This window comes from Chrysochloris asiatica, unplaced genomic scaffold (genome assembly GCF_000296735.1).
Source record: "Chrysochloris asiatica unplaced genomic scaffold, ChrAsi1.0 scaffold00040, whole genome shotgun sequence".
NCBI classification, from domain to species: domain Eukaryota; kingdom Metazoa; phylum Chordata; class Mammalia; order Afrosoricida; family Chrysochloridae; genus Chrysochloris; species Chrysochloris asiatica.
This window is the reverse complement of record NW_006408558.1, coordinates 13,635,948-13,650,192: the sequence shown is the minus strand read 5'-3', so window position 1 is coordinate 13,650,192 and position 14,245 is coordinate 13,635,948. Positions and strand designations below refer to the sequence as shown.

Here is a 14,245-nt window from a genome sequence, read left to right as displayed (position 1 = left end):
GTTTCATTCTGCTGTGCACAGGGTCACTATGGGTCGGTACTGACTCGATGACACCTAACAACAACAACAAACTAGCTGAAAATAAAATGGATCTTTGGGGTCTTTTTTCTACCTGTGGTCTGAAGAAAACAGAGCACATAAGTGTGCTATTGTTGTTGTTGTTGTTGTTAAAGTGCCTTTGGGTCAGTTCCGACCCATAGCGATCCTGTATAGGGTTTCTGAGGAGTGGCTGGTGAGCTTGAACCACCAATTTGTAGTTCAAACTGACTTTGCAGTCCAGCGCATTAGCCCACAGTGCCAGCCCACCCAAATCCGACCTGTTTACTCAATGCATACACTAAGCAAATAATCTGAGAAGCTGGAAACTATGTTGAAGAATGTGGCATCAGAGCTAGAGGCTCATTGACAACCTGCGATACGCTGATGACACAGTCTTGCTTTCTGGAAGCAAAGAGGCCTTGACATACTTGTCGTACTTACTGATGAAGGTCAAAGACTCCAGCTCTCAGTACGTGTTGCACCTCAATGTAAAGAGAACAAGCCTCACAATTGTACCAATAAATTTGTTGTTGTTGTTGTTGTTAAGTGCCATGGAATCGGTTCCAACTCCTAGTGACCCTGCACAGGGTTTCCAAGGCTTGAAATCTTTATGCGAGCAGAAATCCCCATCTTTCTCCCATGGAACAGCTGGTAGTTTCGAACTGCCGACCTTGAGGTTAGCAGCCCAGTTTGTAGCCACTACGATAGCATCATGATAAACGGAGAAACAACTGAAGTTGTCAAAGGTTTCATTTTACAGGAATTCACAATCAACACCCATGGAAGCAGCAGCCAAGAAATCAAATGACATGTTGCATTGGGCAAGTCTGCAAAAACCTCTTAAAGAGGTTGTTACTTTGAGGACTAAGGTGCTCCTGATCCAAGCCATGGTATTCTCAATAACTTCATATGAAAAAGCTGAATAATGAATGCAGAAGGCTGTGGAAGAATTGATGTCTTTAAATGATGGTGAATATACCCTGGACCTGCAGGAGAATTAACAAATATGTTTCGGAGGAAGCACAGCTCGATTACTCCTTGGAAGGGAGGAGAGTAAGACTTCATCTCTTGCACTGTGAACATGTGGTCAGGAAGGACCAATCCCTGGAGAAGGATGTTATGCTTGGTAAAGTGGAGTTGCTGTTATTATGTGCCGTGGAGTCGGTTCTGACTCACAGCGACCCTGTACAGGGTTTCCAAGGCTATAAATATTTACGGGAGAAGAAAGCCTCATCTTTCTCCCACAGAACAGCTGGTAGATTTGAACTGCTGACCTTGCAGTTCACAGCCCGATTCGTAACCACTACGCTACCAGAGCTCCTTGGTAAAGTGGAGAGTCAGCTGAGAAAAGGAGGCCCCCAACAAGATGGATTGAGACAGTGGCTGTAACAATGGGGTCAAGTTTAGCAATGATCGTGAGGATGCTGCAGGACCGGGCAGTGAGCGTTCGGTTCTGTTGTCAGCACCTAGTAACAACAACAACAACAACAACAACAACAATGCTGTCTAACTAAGGTGCAGCTGACCCAAGCAATGGGTTTTCTTTTTCAATCGCTTCATATGCATGTGAAACCTGGACAGTGAATAAGGGCAGCTGGAGACGAATGGACGCTTTTGAGTTATGCTTGGAGAAGAATGTTGTAAGTACCATGGACTGCCCAAACAACACCCAGATCTGTCTTGGAGGACGTCCAACCAGAATGTTCCTTAGAAGTGAAGATGTCGAGACTTTCTCTCATACTTAGGACATGTTATCAGGAAGTCCCTGGAGAAGGACATCATGCTAGGTAAAGTGCAGGGTCAGTGAACAAGAGGAAGACCCCCAAGGAGATGGGCTGACACAGTGTCAGCAGCAATGGGCTCAAACACGACAACAATTGTGAGACTGGTACAGGACTGGAGAGTGATCATTCTCTTGTGTGTAGTGTTACTATGAGTCAGAACCAACTCAATGTCACCTACCAACAGCAGTCCTGTCTTATTAACATACGGTGGTGGTGGTGGTGGTTACGTGCGACGGAGTTGCTTCCAACTCAAAGCGACCCTGTACAGAATTTGCAAGGCTGTACATCATTACAGGAGCAGAAAGCCTCATCTGTCTCCTGCAGAAAAGCTGGTAGTTTCGATAGCATATAGAGATTGGGATTTACAACACAAAAAATGGAAAATTATCTCCCTGGCATTGAGGTAATTGTGACTCGTAGACCCTAACTGGTAGAGGATGACTGTTCCCTAGGATTTTTGAAGCAATAAACCTTAATGGAAGGGATCGGTCTCATCTTCCTCCCAGGGAGTGGCTGGCTGATAGATTCAAACTGCTGAGCTTTTAACATGTAACCCACTGAGCCACGGTGTTCCTTGATAATATCACAGAAAGGAGGACCTCTGTGTACCAAGCCATCCCTGGGGTCGGGGGCGTGGGGAGAACCTTGTGACATGTGCTCTCATGAGCCAACACTTTGGTGAACACTCCCTTCCTACCCCCGTCACCAACAGTGGCTGATTCTCAACCTAGAATGAGGACCCAACCCCTCCACTTTTGCTGTTGTTAGCTGCCATCAGGTTAGTACCAAATCATGGAGACTTCATGTCCGGATAAAAAATCAGAGCGTCTCCCAGTCCTGCGGGGATGCTCAAATCCACCGTGGCAACTATTAACCGTTCTACTCGTAACCAAGCCCACTGCTGCCAAGAAGACTTGGACTCATGGAGACCCCACAACAGAGTAGGACTGTCCATTACTCCAGGAAAAGGTCCCCAGACCCCAGCAGTCAAGATGTGTGACCTCACCGAGGACCAGACGGCAGAGTTTAGGGAGGCCTTCAGCTGTTTGACAGAACAGGTGATGGCAAGGTGTGGGGAGGTGATGAGGGCCCTGGGCCAGAACCCCACCAGTGCCAAGGTGCTCAGGGTCCTGGGAGAGACCAAGGGTGACGAGATAAACATGAAGGTGCTGGATTTTAAGCATTCCCTGCCCACACGGCAGACTGAGGGCTATGTTGAAGGATTTCAGGTGTTTGACACGAAAGGGAACGGCACTGTCCTGGGTGCTGAAATCCTGCATGTCTTTGTCACACGGGGTGAGAAGATGACAGAGGAAGTATAGGTGCTGGTGGCTGGGCACGAAGACAGCAATGGTTGCATCAACTACGAAGAGCTTGTCCGGATGGTGTTGAGTAGCTGAGGGCAGCCTGTCCTGTGTCCCCAGCGCCCTGTACCTTTCCTGTGTGAGAATGTTATCTAGCCCTGAAGGTCTCCTTGGCAGTCACCGTACCTTTCCCAGATTCCCTCTCTTGGATAATGCTTGCAAGCAGCAGTCACCAAATAAACTTGCTGTCTGTGCTCAAATTTGAAGAAGAAAAAGAAAAAAGCCATAAGACGTCCCCCTGGGGTTTCCATGGAGTTTTCTGGGCTGTGATCTTTATGGATCTTTTTCGGGCAGTCCATGGTACTTGTAACATTCTTCTCCAAGCATAACTCAAAAGCACCAGTTCGTCTCCAGCTTCCCTTATTCACTGTTCAGCTCTCACATGCATATGAAGCAATTGAAAAAAAAAAACCCATTGCTTGGGTCAGGTGCACCTAGACTCAAACTAGGTCATCCCCTTCAGAAAAGCAGGCTTACTCAGCTTTGTTTGAAATGTCCCCAAAGGGCACTGGTCTCCACTCAGAGAATCCCTGAGGATAGTCACTGAAATAAATGTTAGCCTGTCGAAAGTGAGATAACTCATCAGGACAGATGGCCCACCGGAACTGGACAGAAATTTTACAGAACTGGAAATTCAGAGAGGTTAAGAACCTTGCTCAAAATCACACAGGTTCCAGAAACTCTTTCAACTTTCTGAGAGTTCAGAGCCTGAGGAGTAGACTCTGGGTCCTAAAGGTGTGTCTCCACTCACCGCTCCCTTTTCTCTGCAGGGAATTCACTGTCAGCCTTACTGGAAGGCAAAGCCACACTCACCTTCCTGAACCGAGCGGAAGATTACACCATCACCATGCCCTACGCCCACTGCAAAGGTGAGAGGGGGCTGAGCTGACCCCGACCCTGTAGGGCTGAGCCCAAGCTCCTTCGTTCTAAGTGCCTGGGAGAGAGGAGAGGGACTCTTCTGGTTTGTTTGGAGAGCTTGCCTTCACTCATTCACTCTTTAATGATATTCCAGGTGAGTATGTAATTCCAAAGGAGCTCTGGTAGCGTAGTGGTTATGAGTTGGGCTGCCAACCTCAAGGTCAGCAGTTCGAAACTACCAGTGGTTCCGCAGGAGAAAGATGAGGTGTTCTGCTCCTGTAAAGATTTACAGCCTCGGAAACCCTGTGCAGGGTCACTATGAGTCGGAACCGACTCCAGGATACTTAACAACAACTATGTAATCCCAGGTTGATTACTACTTTATCCTTTCTTTGAAGATGTTTGTATTACTGCCCCCTGGAGTCTGCTGTGAGCTATGACGACTCAGCCTAGTTCTTAGGTCAGCTGCTTCCCTCTCTAGCTACGTTTACGCCTTTTGTTTGTCTTTGGTGTTCTGCAACTTCACTATCCAATAGTGTGTCATGGTTTTTGTTTTGTTGTGCGTTTTTTTTTTTGTTTTAGTTTGAACTATTTTAACCTGAAGTTCCATGGCTTTGATCAAGCCTGGGGAGAAAAATTAATGGTGGGATCATTCATTCTCTCTGTTGGTTAAGGGTTTTTTGTTTTGTTTTGTTTTTTATGTAGGAAAATCTATATATGACATAAAGTTTCCCATTTTGACCATTTTCAAGGGTGCAATTCAGTGACATTATTTATATCCACAGGGTTATACGACCATCATCACTATTTATTTCTAAAACTTCATCGCCCCAAACAGAAACTCTGTACCCATTAACCCATTAAACAATAATTCCCTACTGGCCTCTTCCCCAGCCCTTGCTAACCACTCTTCTATTTTCTGTCTCTAGACATTTGCTTCCTCTAGAATTTTCATGTAAGTGGGTGCCATACAACATTTTTACTTTGGTGTCTGAATTACTTCACGTAACATAATAATGCCAAGGTTCACCCAGCTGTGGAATGTACCAGTACTTTATTCTTTCTTATAGCTGAGTAATGCTTCAGTGTACAGATAGTCCGCATTGTGTTTATCCGCTCCTCTGTAGCTGGACACTTGGGTTGTTTGTAGCTTTGGACTCTTATGAATAGCATTGTTATGAACACCAGTGTACAATGGTCTGTTTGTGCCCCTGCATCCAAGTCTGTAGGGTCTATTCCAAAAAAGTGGAATTGATTGCTCGGTTAGTAAGTAACACTGAATTGTTTTGAATAAACAAGAAAAAAATATTGCTACAGCAGCTGCACTGTTTCAGTCTGGAAATGTTTTAGCTGTTTCTTATTTTATATTGCTACACCCCTGATTTCTCCATCTCTTTCTTCTAGAGTCCCAGGTAGACGTGAAGTAAACCGCCTCATTCATCTCCTTTTCTCTTTGCATTCTAGACAATGCTTTAGATCTGTCTTCAGTGCTGATTTTCCTGATGGTAAATGGATCCACTGAGATTTCGATTTCAGTGTGTTTGCTTGTTTTCCCAGGAGTTCTACTTGACTCTGTTTCAAATCTGCCGATTCTTTGACACTCATACCTTGATCCTTGGTCATGTTGTGAGCTCCCTTTTAAATGGCTTTAACCAGTATGACATAACGGCTTTATAGTCTGTATTCTATAATTCTAATATTGTTGACTCTAGCCTGCCCACTGCATGCAACAATGCCTTGGCAGATACTCAATAAACACTTGTTAAATAGATTGATGTATCTATTTGAGATTCTGGTTTTACTGTGGTTTTCTGGGCTCCAACATGGTTGTTTCTGTTCTACACAGGAAGTGTTGATTCAAATCCCAGACTCACCCAACAAGAGGCCTCTGCTTGCCAAAATTCCCAGAGTTCCATTGGTGTTTCTAACCCCAGACTAACACAAGCGTCACCCTGACTCTCTTACAACAGATGGGTTTTCTGCAGTGGTCCCTTTATTCTGAGGGTACAACTGTGTGACTGCTCAGCTTCGTGGAACTATCTCCATGTGATTCTGACCCAAGGTTTTCTCTACTGTCCCCATGGGGACCTCAGAGTCAAGGTCTCAGATCAGCCAATATTCTCTCTGGCCTGCAACTTTCTCTTCTTCCTCCTCATCCTTTTCTTTTTTGCTTCCCTGGAATTTCCCTTGTTTTCTTGTATGCTTCTTTATGCATTTGAAAGATCATTATATATACATATGTACTTACATACACATACGCACACACATACGTAATGGAAAATTCAAACACACTGAAGCACAAACCATACTGTGAACCCCAGGTTCTCACTGCACAGCAAGCCATCGTCTGATTTCATCCGTGCCTGACATACTCCCCACACCAATGTTTGGAAGTTAGTCCCAGCATGCTGTGTTGCTTGCGTATGTCATCATGTGTCTAAGGACATGGAGCCTTTCAAAATCATAATCACACCTCAAAAAATCTTAATATCATAGGGTCTAGAATCACTGTTCCAAGTTCCCCTGTCTATCTATCTAGATACACAAATACTTACATACTTATAAGGGAACCCTGGTGGTAACTGTAGAATAAGCATTGGACTGCTAATGGCAAAGGTCAGTGGTTCAAACCCACCAGCTGCTCCTTGGAAACTCTGTAAAGGGTCACTATGAGTCAGAACCAACTCCATGGCACTAACAACAACAACAACCTCCTTGTTTCCTGTCTTTCCATTACAAGATCCATAATGTCTTTTGTAATGTGAGTGGAGATTGATTCGCCATGCCTGGGTTCACTGCAAGATTGAATTCCTCCTTCAATCAGTTGTTGCCCAGAAGGTCCAGGGCATTTAGGATAAATGCCTGTTTTTTTTTGTCTTTTCAAACTTTTTCACTGTCGTCTTCCAAGGGTGGCCATAGCTGACGTTGTTGTTGGTTGAGTATTGTTTGGTTTGAACACATTTGATGGCTTGAGAACTTTCCAGTATGTTCTTCATTGATGCTGGGATGGTCTTGTCTTTGACCAATGAAGGACCCTTCAGGTGAACCTCTGAGTCCTTTTCACACAGCCCTAGTAGCTTTGCAAGGTTACTTGTGGCACAGTGGGTCATAGATTGGGCTGTTAAGCAAAAGGTCATCGGTTCAAACCCACCAGCTGCTTCATGGGAGAAAGATGAGGAAGTCTGCCTCTGTGAAGATTTATAGCCTCAGAAACCCAATGGGCCAATTCTATCCCATCCTGTAGGGTTGCTATGCATTGGAATCGAGTCCACTGCAGGAGATGTGCTGGAGTGTCCCTGGGTGGAATAAGTGGTGAACACACTGAGCTGCTAACCCAAAGGTTGGAGGTTCAGGACCACCTTGGAGGAAAGGTCTTCTGAAAGATCAGCCACGCAGGCTTCATGGGACATGGTTCTACTCTGGCATACATGGGATTCCCAGGAGATGATGGAGTTGGCTTGATGACGAGTAGACATTAGCACCTCTGCTAGCCTTCTTGCCCCTGGTGTGATCAGAGGAGCCCCGGGACACGTCATGCTTCAGACTTAGTGTCAGCCCCTTCTACACAAACTGTCCACGGACACTGGCTGCTTTTCTTCACAATTACTTCCATCCTGGTGGCTCCGTTTCTGGTGGTACTCAAGGTTCCGTGTCCCCTGGCATGCTCCTCTTTGTCCTAGAGTCGACAAAGTTGACCATTTGGTCTCCGTTAGATGTTTTTGTAAAGGAGTTCATTACTCAGGCGAGGTAGGCAGTATCTTATGAACCAGTGTGGGATTTTGTTCAAAAGTGGCCCAGGGACTGATTTCAGTTCAAGGTTTAAAGAGGTTCACAGGGCGATCATCGCAGGGAATCGTGTAGCTTCAACAGATCCAGTAAGTCTGTAGTTTGTCTTAATTTGAGTTCTGTCCCATGTTTTGCTTGCATCCGGTGAGGCTCCATCTGTTTTGGCCTTGATGAAAGCGATCGGCCCCCTCTGCCCATTTTGAATTTGTTGTTCTGCAAATTGCTGTACTTATTCCATTTTGTTTGATAATGAGCTCAGACACTCCCCTGGTTCCAAAGTCAAAACTACAAATAAAGATATGTATGGTCCAAGCAAGGTGGCCGCCTGGCCCTGCCCGCCTGGGTCCCAGTGTCTGCTGCTGTCCTGGGTAATGTCCATCTTGTGGGAGCTTTTCTCTCCTTGCAGGACACCCTGCCATCAAGGGAGGACATGGACAGCCTCCTTCATCATCTCCCCCACCACACTTGTTTCCCAGCAAGTGCACAACCTGAAGGCAGCCAACCAAGCCCCTGGGTTAAGGGAAGGGTACTTACTAGCCAGATTGACTTGCTTCTTCTTCATTTTTGAATGAGACCAATTTTATTCCATCTTCCTAGGTGCTTTGGACTAGAAGAGAACTTTGTTTCTTTAATCAGATGCGGACAGAAATGAAGATTTGTGTTTTCCTTCATTAATTAAAAAAAGCACATCTTAATTTAAAAAAATATGCTGGGGGCTGTCCTTGGGAAATGCATGTCCACTGGACATCAGGGGCTGGACACTGTCCTGAGGATGGACGTGGTTATCCCCTGCCTGGCACTGGGCACCGTCTTGGGGCCACAGCAGTGAGCAGGTGGACACTGCCCGTCAGAGCCGACATTGATGCGGGACCCCGGAGTCACAGAGACAGACCACAGTGACTCCCGGGAGTCCTGGTGGAGTTGACCCCCACTCCTGCCAAGGGCAGGTCACTTCCCAGACACAGGGGCCTGAGCAAAGGACCTGGGCAGGATGGAGTTGCCAGTCTTGACCCACCCCACACCCCGGGTTGAACCCAGTGGTCAGCAGTGCTAGGTGGGGTGATCACTGAGTGCTGGTGACCCGGCTATATTTCAGGAATCCTCTATGGTACCATGACCATGGAGCTGGGCGGCAAAGTGACCATCGAGTGTGAGAAGAATAACCTCCAAGCTGAACTGGAGTTCAAGCTCAAGGTAAGTTGGCCAAAGGGGAAGGGCTACAGTGGGGAAGGGATGGGCCTTGGGAATGTCCTTCTGCCTGTCCCTCATCCTACAAGGGAAGCATCTCTGGGTCTCCAGCAGGACAAATGGGGTCCAGGGCCGGGAGTGGGCAGGGCAGGGAGTGTCAAAGGGAAAGGCTGAGCTCACCCCTGTGTCCGCATGCTGAGTCCAGCTCTGGGTCTGTCCAACTGGCCTCCTATGTGCTGGCCCCATCCTCTGGGTCCCTTAAGGATGGTCCCTGTTCAGGCATACGGTGTCCCAGACAGCCGTTTTGGGGTTTTTTTTTTCTTAATTAGGAAAAATTAAGCCATTTTCTTAATTTACTTTAGCCACTGAATTACTCTCCCTTCCCTCCCATCCTTTGTAAGCATCAAAAAAATATTTCTTTTAACATGAAAAACCTTTTCTTGAGATTTTACGATACTGGTCCCATACAAGTTTTTTTGTTGTTGTTGTTGAAACTTTTGATTGTGAATTGATTGAAGGTTTGCAGAACAGATCATCAGTTTTACATTCAACACATCTTATACTTGGTTTCATCTCAAGGTTTGTGGCTCCACGTCCTCCCCTGCTTCTGATTTCCATTTCCCCCTCTTTCCCATCCCTTCCCAGCTTTGTCCTTCGGTAGATGCCGTCCTTTTGATCTTAATGGTTGGCCATCCCATAGTGAGCACATCTCACTAGTGTTGCAGTCCCCTCTAGGTACCCATCGGTTGCTTGGTTGAAAACTGGGCTCAGTGGGTGGCCAAGTGCCATAGTCTCAGGTTCTTCCTGTCTCTTTCTGACCAGTAAGCCCAGTCTTTTTTTTTATTATTATTTATAATTTAGAGTGTTGTTCCACTTTTCTCCCCCTCTGTGATCCCTTTCAGAGCAGTTGGCAGTGGTAGCTGGGCACCATCTAGTTCTTCTGGTCTCAGAATTGTGGAGACTGATGTTCACATGTCCCATGGGTCCACTGGACTCATTGATTCCAAGCATCTTCAATTCTCCTCACTCTCCTTTCTTCCACATGTGAAGAGACCAGTAGCTGCGCCTTACATGGCTGCTTGGGAACTTCTAAGATCCCACTCGCTACTCACCCAAGTCGAATGTAGAACACTATCTTTGTGGACTGTGTTGTTTTAGTTGATCATGGTGCCACCTGAGACCCCAGACTCAGCAACTCATCACCTCAAGGTGTTTGGTCTAAGAAGTTTTCATCATTTTGCCCCCTGCATGCTCCACCACATTTATAGGTGTGTTTGCAGCAATGGTAAATACCCGTGTACAAATATCCTCTTCCAGACCCTTGTGTTTTTGTGGGTATACGCTCACTCTGTCCTTGTATCTACCTGCAGAACATTGTTGGTGCAAGGTTGTATATATAGCACTGTTTATCCCCTATCCCCTTTAGTCCTGTGTCTTCACCTGTCTTCATCATTCTTTGCCAACCTCCCTCTTTTTGTATATTGCCCTCCCTGTCACCTGAGTTAACACGTGTCTGCCCTCTAGCTAGTGAATTACTCTCCCTTCCTTCTACCCCTGGTAACCATCTAAGAATGTTTCTTTTAGCATGAAAACCTTCTCTTGAATTTTTTTTGTTTTTGAGTGAAAATTTTCAGAGCAGATAATTAGTTTTACGATCCACAAATCATACACTTTCCTTTATTACATGGTTACAGTCCCCTCCATGTACCATCAGTGAACAGTATTTACCTCTAATCGTTTTACCTACTGTATTCCTCCCTGTGTCTCCCGTTTTCTTCATCTTTCCTCTGCTAACTTTCCTCTTGTATATTGCCTACCCTGTCACCCATGTTAACACGAGTCTATACTCTAACCCATGAATAGTTTTCCTCCCTCCTTCCCCCGTAACCGTCATAGATGGTTTCTTGTGTCAAGAAAAACTTTTCTTAATTTTTTACAACATTGGTCTCATACAATATGTGCCCTCTTGTGATTGTCTAATTTCACTCAGCATAACGTCCTCCAGGTTTATCTATACTGTGATGTGTTTCTCGCAGATTCATCGTTTTTTCTTCAATGTTGCGTAATATTCCATTGTGTGCCTGAGCCACCATTTAACCAGTCTGTTGATGGACACTTAGGCTGTCTCCATCTTTTGGATGTGTCCCTTGTAGGCAGCATATTGAAGGATCCTGTTTTCTTCTCCATTCTGCTCTCTCTGTCTCCTGACTGGTGCATTTAATCCATTTACATTTAGTGTAACATCGATAGGTATGAACCGATTGCTGCCATTTTGCTGTGTGTTTTGGGTTGTGTTTTTGTTTTTTGGGGTTTTTTTGGATTTTGTTTTGCTCTGTTTTGTTTTTGTGGTGCTGCTGGTTCCTTTCCCCCCACAATTTTCTGTGCTGAGTTGAGTTTTCATTTTCTTCATGTCTGTTGTGTTGATGTGTACTAAATCTTTCGGATTTTCCTCTTTTTAATTTTGATGTGTAGGTGATTTCATTTTCTTTGAGGATCCCCTGTAATTTATGAATTTTTTTCCTCCTATTTAAAGCAGTCTGTTTTATCTTGAATTCTACTTGATTTCCTTGCCATTTGGAAATTCTGCATCTCCTCTAGTGCCTCTTCTTGCTTTGTGGTTGACTTCATTATAAATTGGTATCTTGTAGGTTTGTTCTACTTTGGTGGTGGTGGTGATGTACCGTGGAGTCGGTTCCGACTTTAAATGTTTCTAAATCTGGATTGAGTTCTGGGTGGTGTTGTCATGAATGGTAATCTCAGGTTGTTGTCTGCTGTTGTCGGTTCTCAGTCCAAAGAACACCCCTAAGCATTTTTTGAAAAGTTGGTCTGGTCATTACAAATTCCTTTTAACTTATGTTTATCAGGAAATGCCTTAATTTTGCAGTCGTATTTGAGGGACAGCTTTGCAAAGTATGTGATTCTTGTTGTTGTTGTTGTTGTTGTTAACTGCTGCTGAGTTGGTTTCGACTCATAGCAACCCTGCACAGGGTTTCCGAGGGCAGACGGTGGATTTGAATCGCCAACCTCATGGTTAACAGTCCAGTGTTTATCCTACTGTGCCACACCAGGTCTTAGTTGGCGATCTTTTTTTCTTAGAGTTTTATATGTGTCCTCCCATTGCCTTCTTGCCTGCATGGTTTCTACTGAGAATTCAGAGATTCTCTTTTGTAGGTAACTTTTTGTTTTTTCCGAGCTGCTTTCAGGATTCTTTGCTTGTCTTGATTTTAGAAAGTTTTATTATGGTATGTCTTGGTGATCTTCTATTGGGATCTCTCCTGTTTAGGGTTTGTTCGGCTTCTTGTATGCGTATCTTCTCACTTTTCATGATGTTGGGATGTTTTCTTCCCACAACTCTTCAGCAATTTTCCCTGTGCTTTTTATTATCCCTTCCTGTTTTGGAATTCCAGTCCCCCATAATTTATTCCTCCTCATGGTGTCCCACATAACTCTTAGGCTTTTGGGGATTTTTTTTCATTCTTTCTTTCTGATGAATCTTCTGTCATACTAATCTTGAGAGCTTTAACTTCAAGCTCACTAAGTCAGGCTTCCGTTGCTCTGAATCTACTCCTTTGCCCTATCAATGTGTTGCCCGTTTCTGAAATCATAGAATTAATCTTCTGGATTCTTAATTGCAGGTTTTAGATTACTTCAAAATTTCTGTGTGTTCTTGTAGTGTTTTTCTAAATTCTTCTGAATAATTTCTGGGTTCTCTTTGCTTTCCTTGCTCTTTCTGTCAATCCTTTTAAGGCACCTAAATATCATTCTTTCGGTGTTTTATCAGTCTGTTCCATCACCTTTTCTTCCTCAGAAACAGTTTCTGGCTCTGCATCTTGGCCATTTGTTGGAGTCATTCTGTCATATTTCTTCTTGTTTAGTGTGAACTAAAGTTGTCTTTTGTCTCTGATGCATTATGGGTTGTCATTTTTGTGTTTAATGAATAGTTTATGTTGATGTGTTCTTAGGTTCTCACCAACTCTCTTCTGTGGGTGTAGTTTAAGAACAGAAGCCCGTGCACTGTTCTTGTTCGCCGTTCATGTTCCTCAGTGTAAGCCAGGTTTGGCTCGTGTTACCTGCTGTCTAAAGTTGATCGGATGGTATACTACTTGGCATTGACTTTTCCCCAGTGGATGGCGCTTCAGAGGGCACAGTTATGGCTGGCCTGTATGGGTACGGTTGCTGTCTTCTGTTGACTGGAAAGACAGAACCCCTCTTACACACCCACAGAAGGAAACAAAACCAAATAAATAAGCAAGAAACCAACAATAAAAAGAGAAGATAATAAAGAGAAAATAAGAAATAAAAACAGGTAGCAACCAAAAATATGTATATTGTTGTTGTTTAAATGCCGTTGAGTTGGTTCCGACTCATAGTGGTCCTGCATAGGGTTTCTGGGGAGTGGCTGGGGAGTTTGAACTGCTTACCTTGTGGTTCAAGCCGACTTTGCAGTCCAACGCATTAACCCACAGTGCCACACCACGACTCCAAAAAAATTAGAGGGCAGGGAACTGGAGCTATAGAAGAGAAAAATAAGAGAGGAAATAAAAGGAAGAAATTAATTTCAAAAACACTTAGAAAAACCGATAGGATGAAAAGGGAGTAGAAAGTAATAAAGGGGAAGAAAAGAAGAAGGGAAATAAGAAAAAAAGGAAAAACAAAAGTAGAGATAGAAAGGATAAAATTCAAGGGAATGGAGAGAGAAGAAGAAAGAGGAAAAAGAACACACAAACAAACAAACAAAAAATGAAGCAACAAGAGGAGAAAAACAAACCCCAAACAAAACCAATAAAACAGTGCAGCTGTCGAACCTGAAGAGGAGAACACTCTGGAGGGGGGCTCCTGCAAGCCAGGGTGCTCACTACGTGGGTGTGAAAGGGATGTGTCAGCAGAATTCTGGCCCTGGATAGAGCTCCTATTGGTCTCAGCGGCATCTACATTCAGGACACTCAATCTGGAATAGTTTCTGGAAGCCCTTGATGGAGCTGGTTTTGGTGTCTGTTAGGACCACAGGGATGCTGACTATAAAATGCTGGTTGGTGACTCTGTGGGGTCTGTAGGTCCTAAGTCAAGCCCTCCTGAATCCAGGCACCAAAACGACGTACCAAAGTGGCCCAACCACGTAGCTCTGAACTCCCACAGAGCAGGAGTTTTGCTGGAGGTAGATGAGGGTGGGAAACATCGCTGGTCACCAGGAGCTGTTGTTGTGGTTAGGTGCCATCGAGTCGGTAC

General features: G+C 44.7%; 1 protein-coding gene and 1 pseudogene across 1 annotated transcript in view; both read left to right on the top strand.

Annotated features, from left to right (window-relative positions):
* OSBPL5 (oxysterol binding protein-like 5) overlaps positions 1–14,245 on the top strand; it is a 49,332-nt gene that overhangs the window by 27,968 nt on the left and 7,119 nt on the right. Inside the window, exons 13-14 of the mRNA XM_006861035.1 lie at positions 3,958–4,056; positions 8,928–9,025. Of these exons, the coding sequence (XP_006861097.1) occupies positions 3,958–4,056; positions 8,928–9,025 (197 nt within the window). The remainder of the gene's footprint in view (positions 1–3,957; positions 4,057–8,927; positions 9,026–14,245) is intronic.
* LOC102818742 lies at positions 2,816–3,223 on the top strand (annotated as a pseudogene).